Raw genomic sequence first — 25,082 nt, 5'->3', positions numbered from 1 at the left:
TGTTAGGTACTTTGGAGACAGAGTAAAAAGATAAATTGGATATGGATCCCCATCTGGGAAACATTTAAGATATGTCATCTAGATGAAAAGGAAGGTAAGACCTTCCCTTAAAGATCTCTAGTATAAGAAATTGGCAACTGATATGGAAAAATTACTGTCACTAATGAAAACTAGTGTGACTTGAATGTGTATCATGTGTCATGCAGTATATAAGACAGAGAGGGGTTCAGTAACTTGCCCTGCCACACAAGTAGTAAGGTGCCAGGTATGAACCAAGGTGTTTTTGTTTGTTTGTTTGTTTGTTTTTGTTTTATTCCCCCCACTCCTCCACCATTTATAATTTGTCTTTCATGCCTACCATTCTACTGCACCTGCTCTCTCACAACCACTGTTCCTTTTTTTTTTTTTTAATTTTTTTTTTTTTATTTTAAGTTTTGGGATACATGTGCAGAACATGCAGATTTGTTACACAGGTATACATGTAACATTGTGGTTTGCTGCACCTATTAATCCATATTCTAGGTTTAAAGTCCCACAAGCATTAGTTCTCCTAGTGCTCTCCCTCTCCTTGCTCCCAGCTCCCCAACAGGCCCTGGTGTGTGATGTTCCCTTTCCTGTATCCATGTGTTCTCATTGCTCAACTCCCACTTATGAGTGAGAACATGCAGTGTTTGTTTTTTCTGTTCCTGTATTAGTTTGCTAAGAATGATGGCTTCCAGCTTCATCCATGTCCCTGCAAAGGACATGAACTCATTCTTTTTTATGGCTGCATAGTATTCCATGGTGTATATGTACCACAGGTGTTTTTAACTGCAGAGCCTGTGTCCTTAATCAGCGTAAGAGTTCCCTAGCCCTACTGATAGATAAGTTCTGTGCTTCCTTCCCCAGTAGCATCTGTCATCTGGATGAGTTGTGTAGTTTGATTCATTTAAAACAATTTTAAAAACTTGTATTTTCTTAAAAAAATTTTAATCTGTATCTTAGCATCTCTGCCATTTGACCAGAAGCTTCTAGGATGTGCCTTTTTTTGCTAATCGTTAACTCCACTAAGCCTAGAAATTGCCTTATGTTTGGCAAAATGCAGGAAGAATATATGTGTACTTGGGTTCAGATCTCAGCACTCCCAGGTACCCTTGTGTTATCTGAGGGACACTGGGCAGGTGGCTTAACTAGTTTGTATCCTAGATTTGGGATCTGTACAATGAAGTAAAACTACTTCCCACCCAGAACCCCTCCACATCCACCACTCCCAAGATAACTCCGTACTGCCCGTATTTGTGAGTATACACCTGAGAGCTCATCTCTTGTTTAGCCAGTGCTTAGAACGGTTGATGCCAATGAACTGCCCCTGCATGCCAGGATCCAAGCAATGCACTGAGAAATGAGCACTGAATGTTACCACCTCGTAAGTTATACCTCCCTTTCCTCATGCATCTTCTCAGAGATGTAGGAATTCAAAAGAGGGATGCTTTCTGTGGGTAAGTGGTAAGGTGGAGATGATGAAAGACTCACTGATTTTGGAGTGGCCTTTGAAGGGAAGGAAGAAATCAAAATGCGTGTTTGCAGGGATCAGGCACTCTAAGAAATGGGGAGTGCTTGAAGAAAGGTAGTGGCACAGAGAGTTTGAGAGCGTCATTTTTAAATTCAGTCTGTGCTAAAATATAACTTCTGTTACTGACCTGCCATGTTATCTTGAGTAAGTCACTTAACCTCTTCAGCTTTGATTTCTTCATTACAAATGGAAACAATAGTAACATACATCTCATATGGTTATTTCCTGGGTAATACAGGTAAAGAACTAGTGAGATACTCAGCACCTAGTAAATGGTCAATGAAGGTAGCTGTTGTGATTATTATTATTATTAAGTCCTTGCAGAAGTGAGTGTGTGTGTGTAGTGAAGGTGATGCACTCAGTTTGGCCAGCACAAAGTGTCTTTATAGAAGAAAGGTAGGAAAAAAGTTTGAAAAAACTCATTGGAGTCCTGACAGAGCTTCAATAGAAGGTTGAGAAGAATCTACCTGGTTCTGCAGCAAAGGGACAGCACTTGAAGTGTTTGATCCAAGCAGATGGACCATTGGAACTAATTTGCAAAATAAGAAACATAAAACTATTATGATTTCCTATTGGTGTAATGGGAGGAAGAGTGGAGTTGGTAATAGGAGAAAAGATGATTGCAGAGTCTTCCACAACAGCCTAGATGAGCGGTATTGAGAATGGGAATGGGAAGAGCCAATGGCTTCATTAAAAAGCCAGCTCTTTCAGTGAAATGAACACTAGGATATGAACACTTGGTTGGTTTCTAGTTTCTCCAAGCCACACAAATAACCATGGAAAGGCATGTAACATCTCTGTCCTTCTAATGACGTCATGAGAAATCATGAACTGTAAATGAGGGGAGGCATGAAAATACCCTATATTCTGTAAAGCACTATAAATGATACCACTGAAACAATCCTTATTACCTTATTACAGCCCAATACCCTCCAACATATGCTTGCATTTTTCTTTATTTGGGTTACAGCACTAAAAATCAAGGTTAAACCACAAGAAAATCCACTCAGAGGTACAGTGATTTAATGTACCCTGAGTCCTTACTTTTTATGCATGAATTAACATGCTCCCTAGGTAAAGCACAATATTGGGGGACTTAAGGTCAAGACTGGCTTTTCGGGATTCTGTAAGGTTCAAAAGGGGTTTGGATGGTAAGTAGGAACTGCTGCCTGACACCTAAATGGCACAGGGAAGCTTCACGATACAGAGGAAGAGACAAAAAAATACCTATGCCATGTTGCATAGGCTTCTGAGTCTTAATACATGTCAAGAATTTATTCAGTATCCTAATCACACTCTACACAAAAACTATAGCCCTTCCAAAGCCTCCATATTCACCAGGTATCATAGGAAAAACCGAAGTATAGTGATTTGGATATCGTTCCCCTGTCATGTATGACAAATTTGAACTGCATAGATATGAGTTAAGTTCAATCAGGAAAGCAAAACTTCTGTGAAACATATAAAATAGAGGATTCACTTTAGGAAGAAGACCTTATGCAATTGTAAGAGAAGACGATGATACAAAAGTGAGAGGGGGAAAACATCACGGTGATACTGCCAACAAGCCCTCTTGGGCACTGGAGCAGGTGGTCAGGTCAGATCTTGCAAGGAAGCCAGCAAGTTCAACTGCCAGAATGGGCTTGTGAAGGGGAAGCGTTTGTGAACTGTCGCCTCTAAAAATGAAGTGGACCTAGGGTTAATGTTGGTCAGTAGTGCCAGCAGTTGGGACAAAAAGCTGGATATGAAGAAGGAAACAGAGGATGAGATCTCTATTAACCTGTGTCTCTTTCTCACTAGACAAACTTACATGCAGCTTTCACAGAGTAGCATCATTTCTACCTTCCAAATCTCACACAAATTTTCTTTTTGATCATCTCTAATCCAGATCTGGATAGGGAAGGGAAATTCGGAAAACATAGTTCTAGCTCAGCCAAGGTTGTGAGTCCAGTGAAACTTCTTGTTTCCTGATGCAGATTTCCATGTTTACCACTTTTCAATGTTTACCACTAAAAGAAGCACTAGTGTAAATCGAGATGAATCCATTGATTACAGATTGGCTAAGTGTTTGTGTTCTTACGACGTCAGCTGTTAACGATGTGTTTCAGGTTGTCTCCCCACATTAATAGTTTGTTTGGAGTGTCTGAGTATCTCACTGAATTAACTGATTGACCGCATTGACAGACAGGCAGACTAATCAATGAGCTTTGCTGGGCACAGTAGCTCATGCCTGTAATCCCAGCAACTGGGGAAGCTGAGGTGGGAAGACACTTGAAGCTAGTAGTCCCAGATCATCATGGGCAGCACAGCAAAACCTCATCTGTAAAGTAATAATAATTTAAATAATTAGCCAGATGTGGTGGCATGTGCCTGAAGTCCCAGCTACTTGGGAGGCTGAGGCAGGAGGATCTCTTGAGCCCAGGGGTTCGAGGCTGTAGTGAGCTATGATCGCATCACTGCACTCCAGCCTAACTGGCAGAACAAAACAAATCAATGAGCTTTGAAGGCTGGCACATGAGAGTATAGCACAACCTTAGCTATAGAATAGTGGCATTCAAATATAACACTACAGTTTAATAAGCATTATCCATTTGTGACTATACTCCTTCAGTGATGCTCTTGATAATAATTGCAAAATAACAGTCAGAAAATGTTTGATGAAAAACAGCGCAGAGCAATTCACTCATAATTACCCAAGGGAATAGCATAAGACGGATACATAAAATTCATAGAAGAGTCCCAAATTGCCTTTTAGCTAAAACAAGCTGCGTTGTCCTCATATATCCTTTCATCAGAACTATTGAGAAATTGTAAAATTGTGTAATGCTTCTCATCTTAGAATCATTAAGTATCAGAACTGGAAAGGATTATTGTGATCTCCTGGTACAAGGATTATGATTCCATTGTCTTCAAGGGACAAGCAGAAAACAAGAGGCTGCCAGGCCAGTCACTAGGCACAGATGATTTTCCGTGGTCTGAATACTCTTCGCTTTGCTTTTCTGTTCCCATGTTTCTCATTTGGAGTGATTTCAATGTTGTAAAGATATAAGCATTGGGAAGATACAAAGGGTCAGAATGTCTAGCTAGATGGTAAACAGGAAAACTGGCAGTCGAGTAGAAGATGTCACTTCTGAAACCAGTTCTTCAAGCCCATCTGTGCCATCAATCGTCACGTGATTTGGATTCTGGAAATGCGTTCTCAAACATAAAGCAAGATCCAGCTTCCACAGATATGTCATTATGCAACAACAAATCATTTGGCAAATCATCAATTCTATTTGAGAGACTAAGTGTTTGAGTTAAGTAAAATAAATATATGGCCATGAACTTAGATATATCAAGTTAAAACCCTGGCCTCAGATTCAGTTTAGCAATGTTACAGAAAGAGGACAAAGTGGGAAGGACAATTGGCAATTATGAAGGGATGTTGTAGCCACACAGATTTAATCTTAGGACAAACTTTTCCCTCTGTGATTGGCGATTCTCAATAAAACTTTTATGAAGAAGAAAGGGGTTTTGTACTCCTCCCTTCTGAGCTGTACAATCTCAAATGCAACACTTTTGTGTTTGCCTATAAGTGCTTTCTGAAATTCCCATGTGCACAAATACAGGTAAAACAAAACAAAACAAACAAAATTATTTGCCCATTTTGACATAAAAAAATCATTATTGTTTCCAGGCTCAATATTAAGAACTGCTTATAAAGCTGGTCAGAACATTTGGGAGGGTTTTGTTCCTTACTCAAATGTTGTTTTTAGTTCTGTGCGTACCCAATCTGTTCTATTGTGAGCTTCTGGCAAAGTGAGCAGACAGCACCTGTTGTTAGCTGCAAGGTTCAGGAAACCAAGTTTGATTTTTTATGAGGGAGGAAAGAAACTCTTCATCTGTTTTCTGGTAACCTATTAGGTATCTTCAGATTGAGATTTTTTTTAACTGAAACCAAATATGTTATCTTTGTTCTTCAATTTAGTACTAATTCTGTATGATGAACAAAATATCAAAATCTAAATTAATGCTAAAAGAGACAAAACAATTACAATATCATTTAGTGTAATATCATATATATAGAAAACATATATCTACACACATATACATTACAGAACATATATATGTGTGTGGGGGGTGTGTGTGTGGGGGGGGGTGTGTATATATACATATTCCTAAGGGCACCATGGGGTCTTGGTACTTATTTCTCTATCTTGTTTTTTGTACCGAATAAATCTGCAAAACATGGCATACTTCCACTAATAAAAAATGGCTAAAAACTAAAACATGGCTGAACAGAGCAACATGCTAGCAGTTATTTAACAATCATGTCTCTGAAAAGAATGTGGATACATATATTTGTGTGCATATAAATGTATATATATGTACATAGACATGTTTATTATCAAATTTACTAATGCAATGGATGTGATGTGTAGCACACAATTAAAAAATAATATAGATCATAATTTATTATAAAATCCATAAGTCAATTGATTTTCATGGAAGGCTTTTGCTAAGTTTTATTGAACATTTATATCTAGCTAAGCTCCAGTTGCAATTCAACCATGACCTGACAATTGGAATTTTACCCCAATCTGCTAACTCTATTCCTAGTAAACATTTGTTATCATTACAGCTGATATGCAATATAATCTTGGACTATTTCTCACTGTCATACAAATTATACCCGTTACTGAAACCCTTTCAGCATCAGCGCTAAGTGAGGACCTGCTTTGTAGCATTTGCCAATTGCTGTGGTGTAAATACTCCCCATGAGTGATTTCAAGATAATAACATGACATAATTTGGGAAGAAATGTACAGTAGTTTCCACAATATGATATTTCCACCATACAAAGACAATAGATATGAACAACCGCAAGACTGTAAGTAATAGGAAAATATTCTAAAATAATTTGGAAGTAATGAATTTTAAATAGTTATAAAATTTTGAATATTTTAATTGGATATCTGTTTAATTTTTAATAATGGCTGTGTTTAAACAGCTTGCTTACAAAATTCCTGAAACTAACATTCAGCTTTCATGAGCTGCTACCTGTCAGCTCCAGTACACCCTGGCTAAATAGGTCGGTAATTTTCAACTAGAGATAAGTAAATATGAGAATTATGCAAGTTTAAAAACACTACCACAAATTCCATGGAAGCCTAATGGGATCTCAATTCAATTTTTTTTTTTTAACGTACACTTATGACTACATTGGTGATACTCAACCTCAGAAACAGCACACTAGAATCATTTGCTTAGCTTTTAAAAATACTTAGGTCCTTTTTAAAACACCAAGGTCCATCAAGAGTAGAATGGAAAGTCAGGATGTAAAAGATTCATACAATGGAACAATGTACTACCCAGCAATGAGAGTAAGCAAACTTGCCATTATACACAACAACTTGGATGAATCTCACAAACCCAACACTGAACAAAAGAAGCCAGAAATGAAAGAATGCACACTAAATGGCCATATAGGTAGTATTTACATATATACAATAAAAGTAAATTGTGTGATGAGAAGTCAGATAGTGGCTACCCTTCTGTGTCTCAGCTGTGACTGGAAAGGGCTTCTGGGATCCAGCCATGGTCTGCATCTTGATTTGGTTGCTGCTTACATGGGTAGGTTGAATTTATGAAAATTCATTGAACTGACGCAATTTATGCACATTATACTTACTGAGATATTTTGGATTTTAATAAAAGTTAAAAACTGAATGATTGGCTGGGTGTAGTGGCTCACATCTGTAATCCCAGCACTTTGGGAGGCTGAGGCAGATGGATCACAAGGTCAGGAGTTCAAGATCAGCCTGGCCAACATGGTGAAACTGTCTCTACTAAAAATACAAAAATTAGCCAGGTGTGGTGGCACGTGCCTGTAATCCCATCTACTCAGGAGGTTGAAGCAGGAGAATTGCTTGAACCTAGGAGGCAGAAGTTGCAGTGAGCCGAGATCGCACCACTGCACTTTAGCCTGGGTGACAGAGCAAGACTTTGTCTCCAGGGAAAACAAAACAAAAACAAAAACAAAAATGAATGATTACAATGAACACAGACAAATTAACTCTAAATTTCTGAGTGGGATTGTAGTAACAGTATTTTTAAATGTCCTCAAGTGATTCCAATGTGAAGTTAAGTTTGATAACTGATTATTTTTATATAGATTAATTGTTCTGTCAATTTATACTAGTTAAATATATTAAGGTATTTATTTTTAAAAGATAAAAAAATAAAATTAATGACAGTATATTTGCCAAAATAAAAAAATCTAAGTATAATAGTCCCGCCTAATCTACAGTTTTACTTTCTGTGGTTTCAGTTTCCCCAGTTTCAGCTACCATGCTCAACCAAGGTCCAAAAATATTAAATGCAAAATTTTGGAAATAAATAAGTCATAAGTTTTCAATTGCATTCTGGGTAGTGTGATGAAATCCCACACCATCCTGCTCCATCCCAGTCTGTCCCACCCAGAAAGTGAATCATCCCTTTGTCTTGTGCACCCCTGCTGTGTATGCTACCCACCTTTAATCACTTAGTAGCTGGCTCTATTATCAGATTGAAGAAACATAATATGTATAGGGCTTGGGACTATTCATGGTTGTAGGCATCCACTGGGAGGATTGGCACATATCCTCCATGAATAAGCCCCCACTATGGTAATTAGGAGGTAATTTGAACATAATCCAATTCCTTAGTATGACTTACAAGGCCCTGGGTGATTTGCCCCTTACAACTGGTCTCACATTTTAAAGGTTAACTGTTACATAAATTTGAGTCTGTTATTTGGGAGGCTTAAGCAAGAGTATCACTTGAGGCCAGGAGTTTAAGAATTAGCAAGACCTTGTCTATATATATATATATATAAAATATGTATATTATTATATATATTATATTATATATTATTATATTACACATAATTATATATAATTATATATTATATATTTTATATATTATATATATCTATATATATATAATTAGCCTGGCATGGTGGTATGAGCCTGTAGTTTCAGCTAGTCAGGAGGTGGACGTGGGAAGATAGCTCAAGCTCACAAATTTGAGGTTGCAGTGAGCTATGATCTTGCCACTGCACTCCAGCCTGAGTGAAAGAGAAAATCTTTCCCTCCCCCCCAAAAAAAATTGAGTCTGTGTCAAGAAACAGTCTTTAAATGGGATCATATCAAGTTTAAAAGCTTCTGCATAGAAAAGGAAACAATCAATGAAGCGAAGAGACAACCAAAACAATGGAAGGAAGTATTTGTAAACTACCCATCTGACAAGGGACTGATAATCAGAATATATAAGGAGCTCAAACAGCTCCCTAAGGAAAAATCTAATAATGCAATTAAAAAATGGGCAAATGATTTGAATAGCTATTTCTCAAAAGAAGACATAAAAATAGCAAACAGGTATTTGAAAAAGTGCTCAACGTCCACTGATCATCAGAGAAATGTGAATCAAAACTACAATGAGATATCACCCCATGATATGTCACTCCAGTTAAAACGGCTTATATCCAAAAGACTGGCAATAAGAAATGCTGGCGAGGATGTGAAAAAAAAGGGAACCATCACATGCTGTTGGTGAGAATATAAATTAGTACAACCACTACGGACAATAGTTTGGGGGTTCCTCTAAAACTAAAACTAGAGCTACCATATGATCCAGCAACTAAAACTAAAACGAGGGTCCCCATATGATCCAGCAATCCCACTGCTGGGCATATACCCAAAATAAAGGAAATCAATATATCGAGGATATATCTGCATGCCCATGTTTGTTTCAGCACTATTCACAATAGCCAAAATTTGGAAACCATCTAAGTATCCATCAACAGATATATTGATAAAGAAAATGTGGTGCTTATGCAAACTGGAGTACTATTTAGTCATAAAAAAGAACCAGATTCTGACATTTGAAACAACATGGATGGAACTGGAGGTCATTAAGCTAAGTCAGGCACAAAAAGACAAACTTCACATGTTCTCACTTATTTGTGGGATGTAAAAATGAAAACAATCGAACTCATGGAGATAGAGAGCAGAAGGATGGTTACTAGAGGCTAGGAAGGAAACTGGGATGGTGGGAGGGGGACACATAGGGATGGTTAATGAGTACAAAATAAAAGTTAGAAAAAATAAAACCTAGTATTTGATAGCACAACAGGGTGTCTATAGTCAATAATAACTTAATTGTACACTTGAAAACAACGGGGCCAGGCGTGGTGGCTTGTGCCTGTAATCCCAGCACTTTGGGAGACTGAGGCAGGCAGATCACCTGAGGTGTGGAGTTTGAGATCAGGCTGGCTAACATGGTGAAGCCCCGTCTTTACTAAATGTACAAAATTAGCTGAGTGTGGTAGTGCATGCCTATAATCCCAGCTACTTGGAAGGCTGAGGCAGGAGAAATGCTTGAACCTGGGAGGCAGAGTTTGCAGTGAGCTAGAATCGTGCCACTGCACTCCAACCTGGGCGACAGAGACAATAAATAAATAAACAACTAAATAAATACGTATAATTAGATTGTTTGTGACACAAAGAATAAATGTTTAAGGGAATGGATACCACATTTTCCATATTGTGATTATTATGCATTGCATGCCTATATCAAAATATCTCACGTACCCCGTAAATATATACACCTACTATGTACACAGAAAAATTAAAATCAAAAATTAAAAAAAATGAAGCAAGGTGCCGTGACTCATGGCTGTAATCCCAGCACTTTGGAGGCCAAGGTAGGAGGATTGCTTGGGCCAAGGAGTCAAGACCAGCCTGAACAACACAGTGAGAGGCAGTCTCTACAAAAAATAAAAAAATTATCCAGATGTAGTGGTGCATGCTTATAGTCCCAGCTACTCAGGAGGCTGAGGCAAGAGGATTGTTTGAGCCTAGGAGGTCAAGCCAGCAGTGAGGAGTGAGCTGTGATAGTGCCATTGCACTTCAGCCTGAGCAACAGAGCGAGACCCAGAATGAACGAATGAAAGAAAGAAAGAAAGAAAGGAAGGAAGGAAGGAAAAAAGGAAAGGAAGGAAAGAAGGAAGGAAGGAAGGGAGAAAGAAAGAGAGAAAGAAAGAGAGAGAAAGAGAAAGAAGGAAGGAAGGAAGGAGAAAGAGAAAGAGAGAAAGAAGGAAAGAAGAAAGAGAAAGAAAGAGGGAAAGAGAAAGAGAAAGAAAGGAAAAGAAGGAAAGAAAGAAAGAAAAGAAAGGAAGGAAGGAAGGAAGGGAGGGAGGGAAGGAAGGAAGGAAAGAAGGAAGGAAAGAAGGAAGGAAGGGAAAAAGAAAGACAGAGAAAGAGAGAGAGAGAAAGAGAAGGAAGGAAGGAAGGAAGGAAGGGAAGGAAGGAGAAAGAGGAAGAAAGAAAGAGAAAGGGAAAGAGAAAGAGAAAGAAAGAAAGAAAAAGGGAAGGAGAAAGAGAAAGAAAGAAAAAGAAGGAAAGAAGAAAGAAAGAAAGAAAAGAAAAGAAAGAAAGAAAGAAAAAGAAAGAAAGAAAAAAAGAAAGAAAAGAAAGAAGGGAAAGAAAGAAAGTCTGAAACTCAAATATAGTTTCTTCCTTTGCCCACTATCAAGGTCAGATGAAACACTATTCATAAAGTGCTTTATAAACTATAATGCGCTAGTTATGAGGTACGACTAATCAAATATTCGACTTGAGTTTTTATTTTCCCTTTAAGACTAAGAATTCTACAATTACAAATTCAGCAAGTGTAAATACTATGTATTTCTCAGAATGAGTATATATTTGAGAGAAATGACCTGATTCTAAGCAAGGAGTGTGGAAATGACAAAATTCTTCTTCAGGAAATCAAAGTTTAAGGAGAAAAAGGAAGAATATATTACTGGGAGGATTAATCAGAGTGAACATAGCATTCGAATAAGTGTGTTAAAGATTGGATTTGCCTTTAATAAACAGAAATGGATCTGAAGAAGAACAATGCAGAAGATCACAATGATATGAGGAGAGACCTGGGGATTTTTAAAAAGTGCAGAGATCTTACGAGTAGCACAGTCTGACTTGAATGAAGGATACATGAAGGAGAGTAAGGGAAGGCATGGCTCATGGCACAGGTAGAATTGAATTAATTGGATAACTTCCAATATTTGTTGAAGGAAATTGAATTTGAATGCTTGATTAGACAGTTTGAACTTTATAGGAGATGGGATCTGTAAAGGTCTTGACATAGAGTAATGACAAAATCAGCCGTGCTTTATGAAGTTTTCTCTGCATAGGCGTCTGTGTCAATAATCTAAGGACACAGAGGATGCCTCAAAATAGAGAGAAACTGCAGGTGGCTGGTACAAATGTCTTGGGGGAGAGGTAACGGTGGATTAACTTGACTGGTAACAACGGAACTGAAAAGGAAAAACAAATACATCTTGAGATAAAATACATCCCACAAGTTTAAATATTTAAGTTATTTTTGACACAAAGTCAATGTGTATTTGCTACCCAGTAATACTGAAACAGCATTGGCTGTATGTTAAATGTGCTACTCCCTGAACAAACCACACTGAAGTTATACCTGCCTAGGTCAAGTGTGTCTAAGCAAACTGTATTAGTTTCAAAAATTAGGAATAGTTTTCTGCTTTCAGCATACAGTATAGTTTTTAAAAATTAAAAAAAAATCCTAAGCCCAAAATATGTATTGTGATTCAAACATTTATGCCTAAAAGTAGATTCTAACAATAACCAGTTCAATTGCTAAAGGTGTTTGGGAATATTGATTTATCCCCAAGTAGCCTTGGGGTCTTATTTTGAGAGGTCAATAACGTGCTCATTTATTTTAAATATTTATTGAGTGTGTACTATGTGTCAGGCACTGTACTAGGCATCAGCGATGTAGCCACTTATATGACGCACACTATTTTTACCTACATAAAACTTATATTCCTCTAGGTATAGGCAGAAAGTGCAATAGTAAAAAATGTATAAATAAGTTAATTTCAGATAGCGATGAGCCCATTGAAAACAGTAAAAATGGTTGACGATAGTGGCTAGGACCAATGGTGCGATAAGCGCCTACTTACCCAGACAAGGTCCTAAGGGAACATCAGATTATGGAGGTGGCTGAGTGGAGATGGGTATAATGGAAAGAGCCAGTCATAGAAAGATGTGAAGAGTGTTTCACACAACTGAACAGCACACGCAAAGACCCTAAGCAGAGAACAATCTTGATATTTCCACGAGCGTGAGAAAAAAATGTGGCTCTAATGCAGTGAGCAAAGGGAAGTTAAGTAAAAGTAGAGACGAAAGAGGTAGGCAAAAGAAGACAGACTGTTTCGTGACTTGATGGAATGGCAAGGAGTTTGATTTTAAGCATCTGGAATTCTTTAAATTGGAGGAAGAAAAATGTTGTCAATCCTGGGCCGGGCGCGGTGGCTCACGCCTGTAATTCCAACACTTTGGGAGGCCGAGGCGGGCAGAACACTTGAGGTCAGGAGTTCGAGACCAGCCTGACCAACATGGAGAAACCCCGTCTCTACTAAAAATACAAAATTAGACAGGCATGGTGGCGCATGCCTGTAATCCCAGCTACTCGGGAGGTTGAGGCAGGAGAATTGCTTGAACTTGAGAGGCAGAGGTTGCAGTGAGCCGAGATTGTGCCACTGCACTCCAGCCTGGGCAACAAGAGCAAAACTCTGTCTCAAAAAAAAAAAAAAGAAAAGAAAAAGAAAAAGAAAAATATTATGAATCCTTCCATGCTATTTTCAAGTCGTGGCATAGCTATTTTTGAGTACCCTTAAAGTGAAAACATGACCTGGTGTTACCACTTCCATAGAATACTTGACCCTCTTCTTCAAAGACTTCATGGTGAAAACACAATTACTCACATTCCATTCAACTAAGAGCCTACATTTCCTGCAGCGTGCCAGTCTGCATACCGATCATTTCCTCCCAATACTGACAAAACGTAATTTTTTTCCTACATTGTTATCCGTCCTAACAAACAATTTCATTTAAGGTTTAAGAATCAATTACTTTGGAAGAAGGGTTGATAATCATATAACCACCTGTATCAGTAGGCACTGCCTGAACACGGTGTTTTCAGCATTTCTAAATCGGACCATTTCTATTAGAAATTGCAAAGATGTCACTTGGCTGAAAAATATAGCCCGGTGTTCCATTCCTAAAGGTGCTATTATGCTAACAATAAATCTGAACAAGACCGTAGGCAGAGTGTGGGTTGTGATGTACTCAATATTCATTCACACTCTGACCCAAAGGAATATCCATTATGTGCTTCTGGGATCCTTGAGCAAAGCAGGTTTATTACACCTGCCAATTTTCATGGATTTGCTGTGTGATACATCGTTGTCTTTGAAGAAATCTTGGTCATAGTGAATATTTTCATTCTTCTGGTTTTCTCTCTCAGGTAGTTCATTTGCTCTGGCTCTCAATTCAATAAAAGGCTATGTTTGAAATAGAGTGAAATTCAGGCAATCATAAATACTTTCCAATGTCCCTTTTTCCTAGGTGCCTGACTGAGTATTTAGAAAGAGGTAGACTTCCTCCCAGATTCAATTTCAGGCTGTGTTATTTATAAAGCAGTAAGCTATGTAAAAATCCTGCCAGGATTTTTTCTTTATTTATTGGTATCTGCCCTAAAAACAACTTTATCTTAGTGTTAAAAGTCGACTACTTTGGGAGAAGTTTTGAAAATAATATAACCACATTTGTCAGCAAACATTACATAAAAATGATGGCAGCAAAGACTTATTATAATTTTGAGTCTCAGTTTGTTCTTCAAGAGTAATTAATACAGTAGGAGAAACTAGCTCATTAGGCCCTGTTGGCATAATACAATAATTAGAATGCCTCAAGGAGGGCTTTGATTCTACTCTGCCAATAAATGTGACTAGCTCTATGTTGACTTTCTTGAATTATTCCACTTCTTCATGACAAAACCAAGTCTCATACTGAATAACTGGTACTTCTTCAGAACTAACCAAAGAGGTATTCAGTCCATAATTTCATAAAATACATATAAAAGTCCTTAACCCATGGCAAAACAAACACAAATGACAAAAAAGTGGTTATATTTATGAACCAAGTGAATGTTTTATAAACTACCATTTAAATGGTAGTACTTAGTTAAAATAACAATGTCAAAAGAGAATACATTAGGCAGAAATTCTTAAGAGTATATGAATACTGAATGTCAGGAAAATCACATTCCTTGTAACTAGTATTCTGCTATTATTTATTACGTTTGATCTATAATAGCAGCCATTGACATTCACTGACACTCTTCTTAAGGATTGCAGAGCTTCTAATCGTCCACACATTTCAAATTGTGCTGTCTCTAACCCTGGTTAACTCATAACAACAGATATGGCACATGATTCAACCTATTATCATCAAGTATTTATTAAACATTTTTAATAATTATCAAATTTTTAAAGATCGGAACTTAAATTTTGAAATCTGTCTAATATTTCTCAAATTTTACATAAAAACCATGGTAAGGTGAAAGATTTAATAAAATAGAATCATCTCGTGCATTCTGAGAAATTTTCACTGCGGGAAAATGTGACAGTTAATCACATCAGTTAATCTTGGGTTTCTTATACAGGTAACATTCTAGGGTAAACAAAATTTGACCCTATGTGGTTTTTCAGCTTCTACCCGTTACTGACATTATTTAGTATTTATTAAAAAATAAAATGTTTCTGGGTCGGGTGTGGTGGCTCATGCCTGTAATCCTAGCACTTTGGGAGGCTGAGGCAGGTGGATTGACTGAGCTCAGGAATTTGAGACCAGCCCGGGCAACACGGTGAAACCCTGTCTCTACTAAAACACAAAAAGTTAGCCCAGTGTTGTGGTGCATGCCTGTAATCTCAGCTACTCAGGAGGCTGAGGCAGGAGAATTATATGAATCCAGGAGGTGGAGGTTGCAGTGAGCTGATATGGTGCCACTGCACTCCAGCCTGGGCAATAGAGCGAGACTCCATCTCAAAAAATAAATAAGTAAGTAAGTAAATAAATAAATCAAATATTTCTTCATGAAAACAATCTGTGCATTGTCTACAAGGACAAAAAATAAACTTGCAGTTATAAATTTTTCTCCATATATTAATTTGGTTATCCAAATTATCTCATTGATATATTTTTTCTACTCTAAGATATGTAAATTTGAGGCCGAAAATAAAAGTTCTTGTCTACATGAAACCTCTTGATTTTTTTTTCCTTCCAGGAATTATTGTGCTTCTTATAATTCCTTTATTTGCTTTTTTCCTCATTTTCCGTAGTGAATAAGCATTTATCCCAGCAGAGTTCTGTTACAAACTCAACCTCAAAACCAAATTTTCTAATTTGTATTAGTGAAGAACTTTTTTGTCACAAGGGGCAGAATCTCAACTGAAGTGGACTTACTTGCTGGTTTCCCTGTTTAGACTGGCAGGTTGAAGAGGGCAGGAACCCATGGACCTATTATTGAAGGTCAACACCAAGCTCCTTGCCTGGCACATCATAGTTTATAATAAATTTTGATATTTGTTGAAGTGAATGAACCTTTCTTTTATTCATTTAGCAAATATTTAGAATCCATGTATTAGGGGATGGAGAAGCAGTAAAACATAAAGCAGATGTAATTTCCCACCCTCACAGAGTTTCAAATAGGGCATGATTTAAAACTTTTAAAATGTCATTAAAATTCTACTTCTAGAAACTTATGACCATAACTTTAATACACACTGGCAACCATAAAGGAATGAACCAGACTAACAGTTCCCCAGAGGATATTATATGACTAAATTTATTCTACTATGATAACATAAATAGGACCAACAACATTAACTTTTGGTAATTAATTAATTCATTCATTTAACAAATATTTATGGAATCCCTACCAAGTACCAGCAAGATATAGGCCCTGCCATCTGAAAGCTTAAAGCATAGTGAGGAAGAAACATAGGAATTTAGTTTCTTACGACTTCTATAAAAGTTACCACACATGTTATGGCTTAAAACAGTACATATTAGAGTCCTGGAGGTCAGAAGTCCAAAATGGGATTCACAGGGCTGAAAACAAGGTGCAGGCAGAGCCATGCCCCCTCCATAGATTGAGGGGAGAATCTCTTTCCCTGCCTTTCCCAGCATCTAGAGCTTCCTTCATCACACCCAGTGGCTCATGATCCCTTTCTCAGTCTTGAAGTCTAGCAGTGCAGCATCTTCACATCTCCCTCTGCTCTGCTGCCACATTACCTCCCCTCTGTCAGGTCTAACTCTGCCTCCCTCTTACAATCTGGATAATCCAGGGCCATTAATCTCCCCATCTGAAGATCCTTAACTTAATCACATCTGCAAAATCCACTTTACTGTATCAGGTAGCACTCACAGGTTCCAGGTATTAGGACCTAGATATATTTGGGGTCATTATTTATCCTGTCATGCATATCAATGAAACAGTTAAAAAGTATACAATTAGTAACTGTATTTCCTAATTAAATGTGCCTTGGTTTTCTTCTAATATTTTAAAAATACTAAAATAGATCAATCAAATTTTTAAGTACTCAAAACTTTAAAAGTGTCCCAGAATCAATCATGTATGACTGTAGGGATTAAGTTTCATTGTAAAGGCCTGTGAGGCCAATGTCTATAAAGGCACTAGAAGTTGCAGTTAAGTTTTAGAAAATGAGAGGAGAGATTGTCAAAAAATTTTAAGTTTTAATTTAGAGTCTAGGGAGATTTAAAGTATCAACCTTTTAGAAAAATTATAATAATTAAAATAGCAAGGAAAAAGCAAGTAATTGTGAAAGATTTGCTGCTATTTCAGAATGAATAAAAAGTATATTTTGGAAAAACAAGATGTTATCACTATGCATAGTCATAGAACTCTATCATCAGACAATCTAATTTTCTAAACTAAAATAGTATCTGCCAATAGGGAGACACACCACGAAATCTCTAACAAAACAAACACATTTAAAGCAATGCTCTCTTGTGTATATCATTATCAACATCCTTACCTCTGGGGCAATGTTTAGCTTAGATTATCTTATTTAAGTAGCTATGGCTTTAAAAAAAATAGATCCAATCTGTTCTTTCACAAGGAAATTGTGCACCAAGGGTATATGATTATTTCACCCATTAGAATAAAGCAACAGGACATGTTGAATCACATCCAATTTGGATAAATAAAAGTTAATATAAGAGCTGGAGTATTTCTCAGATTTGATATGTGTTCTGAGAATAATAATTTATTTCAATTTAACATGAAAGGTCTTTTAGAGATCCTATGCTAATTCAATATACATATTTAAAGGGCAAAATGTTAATGTTGAATTTTGACAGGAAGATGAAACTTAAGAGTAGGAATATAATTCTTATTCATACATGTATGATTTGGGGGCATCTTGATGACTTTTTCTGTCTTTTCTTAATCTATTATCAAAAAAAGATTACATTATTATTTAACCCCAAATCTTTGTTTTAGAGACTTAGAAGTGTCACCAATGAAAATACTGTAATCACTTTGAGTAAATATAACTATAGCACTTCTAGCTGTTAGCTTTGCTAGTGGTAAAATTGCTTTTATTTATGTGGTTTTCTGAATCTCCTGGTTGATTTCTGCATATTTTAGCATTCTCATTCCTTTTAAGATCAGCATATCTATTTCTCAGGATTGCTATAAAATATATGTCCTTTGCAATTACTGTGTTTCTGCCTTGTAAATTATTATGTTTATTTCTGCATGTCTCTCAATATATTACTGCTTTGTCATAAGTATGTGAAACTTCACTAGTACCTATCATCACATAGTCGGGGGGAAGAAGCATAGCATGGTAGAAGAGAGGCTTCTTTGATAATCCCATGATCTAATAAATGTCCATGCTCTGTAACAACTCATATAGTTAGGCTCAACAATTAATCTTGACAATTAAGCTCAGTAATTATGAACTCTATGATTGCAACAGGCTAGGGTTGATTGTTTACAAAAACAGCCACAATTATTGCCTTTATTATTTTTATGGCCTTTTTATGGTAAAATTTTGCAGTTTTTCTATCAAGAGATGTAGTATCATTCCACATCCATTGAAGCTGGACTGGTCTTGTCACTTATAATTGTCAAAATAATGTCACAGAAATGGCAATGTAGCAGTTCCAAGCCTTGGCATCAGGAAATGCTGCATCTTTCTGTCTTTTGTTTTCTTGAAACACTGAGCAGTTACCATATAAAAGAATCCAGACTCATGGAGGGTAACATTTGGACCAGAGCCATGGCAGCACAGTTGTCTCAGGAATGTTCTAGAGTAGTCACGTCTCAGATGACTCAACTCATCAAAGATGCAGTGCACCCAGGCAAAACCAAAAGAAGACCCATTTGAGCCCATCCTAAATTACCAACACACAGATTTATCAACGAAATATATGACTATTTGTTATTTTATTATGCTCACATTTGGCATGGCTTGTTACAAAGCAAAAGTTAACTGATACACAGATATTAACATGTTTAAGTTGAGCATAAAAACATGTTCTTGTCTATTCTTTTGCAATAATTAAAAAGAAAATATATCTAAGGTTATTTCTAGTTCTTAGGTAACATTTCATATCACCTTTTCTTCTAAATGAATATAGCTTTGTTTTTTTGTCATATCAAATTCTAAACATGTGAGAAAATATGTGTTTTAATTATATATTTTTTAAAGACTTCACTATAATGAAAATAAGAAAAATTATTCACTGTTTATTGGTGGTAAAAAGTATTTAATTGTGTTCTTTTATAAAAATGTCATACTACATTATTACATAATTAAATATTACATAATTACATTGCATAAAAATGTCATATTTGACAACTTATAAATGTAATAATGTTAGTTTCCATTTAAAACTGGCATTTGATACATTTTTAAGGATTAAACTTTCCCTGTCTGAGTCATAGAGGTTACCTTCAAAACATTATCACTTAGTCATTCAAATAACATACAAATTGTGCATTTTGAAAATTGCTTCACCCGTAGAAAGAAATACAATGCCAATATATTTATCAATCAAAACTCATAATAATAGAACACTTTACCTGCACAAGAGTTTATGAGTGGCAGCAGAATTACCAGTTTCCATAGCAACCTCATTTCCACTTTCTAAGGTCAAAAATTTCTCCCATACAATCAGGTGGAAAAAAAAAGTCTATCTTCCAGTCAGTATCTCAAGAGTCTGAAAGAGACAAAATTGTCATGAAATGAAAAATGTACAAACATGAATATTTTAATAAGCATATATTTGCTGCATATTAATTCAATTTAGTATTAATACTATTATCCAAAATAAACCAACCTAAATGGATGCTTTCTACACATACATTTGTTCTGCAAACTCCAGTAATTTCAGCTCATATTTTCTTAATTTCAATTCACGCCTCAAATATTAGAAAACATTATTTGTCCTAATATCACAAGAAATAAAATTAATATTGTGCTACAAAATTTCTGCAAGAAATCAATTTCTAGCAGTGTTATCTTTCAGGTATGACACATGCTTTTCCTAAGGGGTTACATCATAATTTTCTCTAATTTATTTTGACATTTAAGCTACGTAGTGATAAATGAAATCAAGATAAAGTGTTAGTTTGGCCTTTAGCCCAAAAGAGAAATCTAATAAGAGGTTCATAAAAACTCCTAAACTCATAAAAACTTAGAATAAGCTCAGAATAAACTCATCTATGTCCATGCTCTGTAGCAACTCATGTAGGTTGGCTCAGCAACTAATCTTGACAATTAAGCTCAGTTATTATGAACTCTATGACTGTAAAAGAGTATGGTTGATTGTTTACAAAAACAGCCACTATTTTTGCCTTTATTATTTCTATGACTTTTTATGGTATAATTTTGCAGCTTTTCTATCAAGAGATGTAGTAGGTTACATTTGATAAAACTATTATATATCAAGTGATAAGAGCCTTTGGAAACTTTAACATAGTGGAAACATATTTTATTGAAATCTTAAATATTTTTTGGAAGTGTGTGGAGTTTAAGTGTGATGATAGTAAATAATAAAATTTTTATCAGTTCTCTGATGTATTTTTAAATTTTAAAAATCTTTCATTTCTTTCTGTCATGAGTTCCTTCATCTTAAACCAAAAACATTGATTATATTTAACATTTAAATAAAATTTAAATTAAATGCTTTCCAAATTTAATCAAAGGATAAAAATCACAGGAAGAAAAACAATATTCAGGGGTCAACATATATATTGAGTCAATGTTCTTTCTCAAATGTTCTCATATCTGACATCATCTTTCCAATCCTTTTGACACCATAACCTTTAACACCTTACATAAATTAGATCATATGTTTTATCCATTGATTCATTTATTATATTTTCATAAACATTTATTTATTTGTTTCCTTATATAATTACATTCTTTGCAAGACAATGGGCACTAAGGTGTTAATGGTGAACCTAAATTCCTTCATTTCTACCTTTGAGGTACTGCTGTCTTGTGAGAGACATTTAACGAAAACAGAAAACAAAAACAAAAAAACCTTACACACACAGGTAAATATTTGTGTAGTAAATATGATAATGTTAAAGAAAAATGTAAGATGTATGAGATTTATAGGGTGGAGTTCAATTAGCATTTTTTAGCTGAGGCTTGAAATATGAGTAGCTCTTTGCCAGGCAAACAGTATGTGTACATGGGGTGAAAAGTGAAGAGCTGTAGGGATTACAATAGGTATGAAGGAAGGATGGGACTAGCTTCCTAAACAAAAGAGAGACAGTGTGCCCAGGTCCTATAGCAAGGCTTGAGTTGCATGTTCAAAGATGTGAGAAAGTCCGGTTTGACATTCAGAAGGACTGTGGCATGAGACAAGGTTGGAGAAAGGGAAAGAGGCTGAAATATACAAGACATTTAGGACATGTTAATGCATATGAATGTTGTACTTTCAGATTATAATTGAGAATTTAAAGCAGAACAGAATCAAAATTTACGTTATATCTCTGGCCACCGTGGAGAATGAAAGAGATGGAGTAAAAAGTGGAATTATACAGAGTAATTAAAGGCTACATTTATAGTACAAGAAAGGAATAATGAAGGTTTTAAACAGAGTAGTGGCTTTGAAGATTAAAAAAAAAACAAATGGATGTCTGAATAGTCTTCCTGCCGGAAATCTCCTGTCCCTTCTACTCATTTAAATGTTACATCAAAATTTCCTTCCTAAAACAAAGATGGGTCCAATTATGCCTGTTTATTCAATGGAGAGTTTAATCACTTTCAATTTCACAAACATCCAAAGTCTTTGGAATGATATTCAAGACTATACACAATAGGTTTCTCATCTTCCTTTTCTCACGAGACTACCACTAAATACTTCCAATCTTGTGACAAAGATCTATTTCCTGTGCACATGCCTTACGTATTATCTCTATATAGATGCATTTAATTACTATAGAATTCCTCCTTAGGGTCTGTATCTCTCTAAAAAACTGTACAATGGTAGCATGGCCATAGATATTTGTTTTCACTGGACAGTTTCCATGTATCCAATTGTCATGGCAGAATTATCAATATTATCAATAGACTCTTTTTCTCAAAAGAGCCTCAGTTTATAACATAAATTACATGGTACACTTATTTAATGGATATTCATTATTTTTTAACCAATAATTCTGTCTTCTTCTTGTGATAAAAGGTCTGTGACTTTCTTTTGAGGAACCATCTCCCTATATACCATCAGACAATACAGTCAGGGAGTTATTGCCTCCACCTTCCAGCTGCAGGAACAAGCATATGACCAGGTCACTGTCAATCAGTAATCTATTTCTTTGGCTACAATATTTTGTAAAGAATTCAGCATATTGCTTAATTGAAACCAATGGCAGTCGAAGCCAGGACCTTTGTCAATATTATTAGAAAAAGTGTATACTCTCTCTATTAAGTTATCAAGATATAATAAACCTGTTGATCTGGTATATCTCACAACCATTATCTTGACGAAAGTTTGCAGCCACAGCTAAAAACTTCCAATTCCCCTTCATGGACAGTTTGCTAAGGCTCTATGCCAAATATATCCCTTATTAGGCTTTAATAATCCTGGATTATAGTACACATAGATCCAAATACCATAGATCCCCAAATCTCTAACACCCAGAAACAGTCCCTACTTCCTTGGGCTAGAAAATTATTTAAAATACCCATTCTTCCGGAGACCTGCAAAGCCTAGTCATCTCTATCCCATTTTCCATTTGCAAGCTACCTCCAACAGTCTCAGCTTGCTGTAGTTCTGTTCCTGGGTACAATTTCCTTTGTGGCCTTTGACTAATTTAGAGCTGTAAGAAGCAGAGTTCTGTTTTTTCTATATCTGAGTGTTATTGTGATTTATTCCATCATTCAAGGAACCTATAATCATACCTGGTATTGTAGAATCATGAAACATCTTACCTAAACCCCTGGAATTCTAAGATATGTGAGCCAAGAAGACAAATTTTTGCCTAGTCCTGTTTGTATTTTGTTTTTGTCTCCTTCTGCCTAAGTAATCTGACAAGCACCCCCCACCTTTTTTTTTTATGAGATGGAGTTTCGCTCTTGTTGTCCAGGCTGGAGTACAATGGCACGATCTTGGCTCACTGCAACCTCTGCCTTCTGAGAGCAAGTGATTCTCCTGCCTCAGTCTCCCGAGTAGCTGGGATTACATGTGCATGCCACTATGCCTGGCTACTTTTATATTTTTAGTAGAAACAGGTTTTCACCATGTTGGCCAGGCTGATCTTGAACTCCTGACATCCAGTGATCCATTCATCTTGGCCTCCCAAAGTGCTGGGGTTATAGGCATGAGCCACAGCACCTGGCTCCCTTTATTGTTTATTCCAAATTTATATGAAGTTTCTCTTAAAGATTCTAGAGCAGACTGACACAATATATTTCTCCTAAGGCTTGCACTTATCAAAGGCTCCATTATATTGCCAAGGTTTTTGTACTTTACCTTGATGATAAACACCATGTATAACACTTGCTCATAATACTCGGCGTGGTGTCTAATGCAGAGCTCATAGCTACTCAGTAAGCATGAGCTAGGTTTGTATTTGACAGCTGAACAACCTGGTATTACGGAGAAAAAGGCTACACTGGGAATCTAGAGATTTTGCTTCTACTATTGTCTCTTTCTCTTAACCAGCTGAGTAACATTGAGTGATTCATGTACAATCACAGTGATTGTCAGTTTCCTCCTTTGAAAATGGAGGGGTTTGACCTAGAAGTCACCTTCAAGTTTCTTCCAGCTCTAATATTCTAAGATGATTTGATTCCATCCAGTGCAAAATGTTGCCCTTTATCATCTGATTGCTTATCAGCATACTATAATGAGGGCAAAGCCTGAAAGATGTTATATTTGGCATTCCTCTATAATGCTAGCCTGAATAGCTAATACTTATGCATCAGTTGCCATTTGTAAAAGTTTCATTCGTAAAAGTTTAAATGCCTAAGGAAGGAGAATACGCTGGCTCAATGACAACAATGCAGATAAGAAAAGTGTAGTTATTTACTCACAGCAGAATAGAGTAGAAATATTCAGTGAGTGAAATTTATGCTAGTCACTGACATGCAAAATAGCCACAGGAATTAATTCTAGGTTCCTGGAATCCTACAGGTCACTTGAGGCAAAATGGACTAATAAAGGAAAATCAGTATATAAGTCTAACGTAAAGAAACTTCTAGAACTTAAAATGAGTCTCAAAAATGTGTCACCAGCATTTTGTTTTAGATGAGGTCTTTTAAGTGATAATTTGGCCCAGAGTGGTGAGTATCTTGGTTCATAAACTAACTTCTGAGAATATTGTTCTGTTACTAATGGATAAAATTTGTCCCCCAAGACCATGTGTATTTACTTTTTCTTGCATGAAATTTTTCAGTACAAAATTAACAATTTCAAACACTTCAAGAAAACAGTATGTACGGGTCCATAATCCCTTTTCTTGCGATTAAAAAAAAATCTTTGAAAGTTGAAAATTACATGTAAACTTGGTGGCAAAATTTATTTGGTGGCAGAGAATTGTCCCCAAGCAATACACACCAAGCAATGTGTGGTTGCTTAGATCTTTTCACTCAAATTATTATAAATATTGATGTATTTTTCTGCTGAAACAAAGATGTTGGTTGATTAGTGTATTGCTCATTGGGCATATACATACATATATATATACACACACACACACACACAAATTTATATGTATCTTTAATGTACATATCTATCTATAATATGTATATACATGCACATAAAAATACATATAAATTTGTACACACATATCTGTAAGTATATAGAAATGCATATAAATTTGTACACATAAATTTATAAATAAAGAAACATATAAATTTGTACCACATTGCCTTTCTAAAGGCTAAAACAAGGGTCAGCAAACCATAGCCTGTTGACCAAATCTGGCCCTTTGCCTTTTTTTGGTAAATAAAATTTCACTGCAACCCAACATGCCCATTTATTGATGTATTGTCTATGGCTGTTTTTGTGCTACAAAGGCAGGGCTGAATAGTTGCTCCAGAGACCACATGTCTTGCAAAGCTGAAAACATTTATTATCTG

General features: G+C 36.1%; 1 protein-coding gene across 6 annotated transcripts in view; it reads right to left on the bottom strand.

Moving 5' to 3' along the window:
* The window catches only part of CNTN6 (contactin 6), a 308,540-nt gene that overhangs the window by 230,114 nt on the left and 53,344 nt on the right, over positions 1–25,082 (bottom strand). For all 6 annotated transcript variants that reach the window (XM_005547638.5, XM_074033771.1, XM_005547637.5 and 3 more), the window contains exon 2: positions 19,568–19,704. In XM_005547638.5, coding sequence (XP_005547695.2) covers positions 19,568–19,622 — 55 coding nt within the window. In that variant the 5' untranslated portion in view covers positions 19,623–19,704. The remainder of the gene's footprint in view (positions 1–19,567; positions 19,705–25,082) is intronic.

Source organism: Macaca fascicularis, chromosome 2 (assembly GCF_037993035.2).
Source record: "Macaca fascicularis isolate 582-1 chromosome 2, T2T-MFA8v1.1".
Lineage (NCBI taxonomy): Eukaryota > Metazoa > Chordata > Mammalia > Primates > Cercopithecidae > Macaca > Macaca fascicularis.
This window is presented reverse-complemented; position numbering and strand designations above follow the sequence as displayed.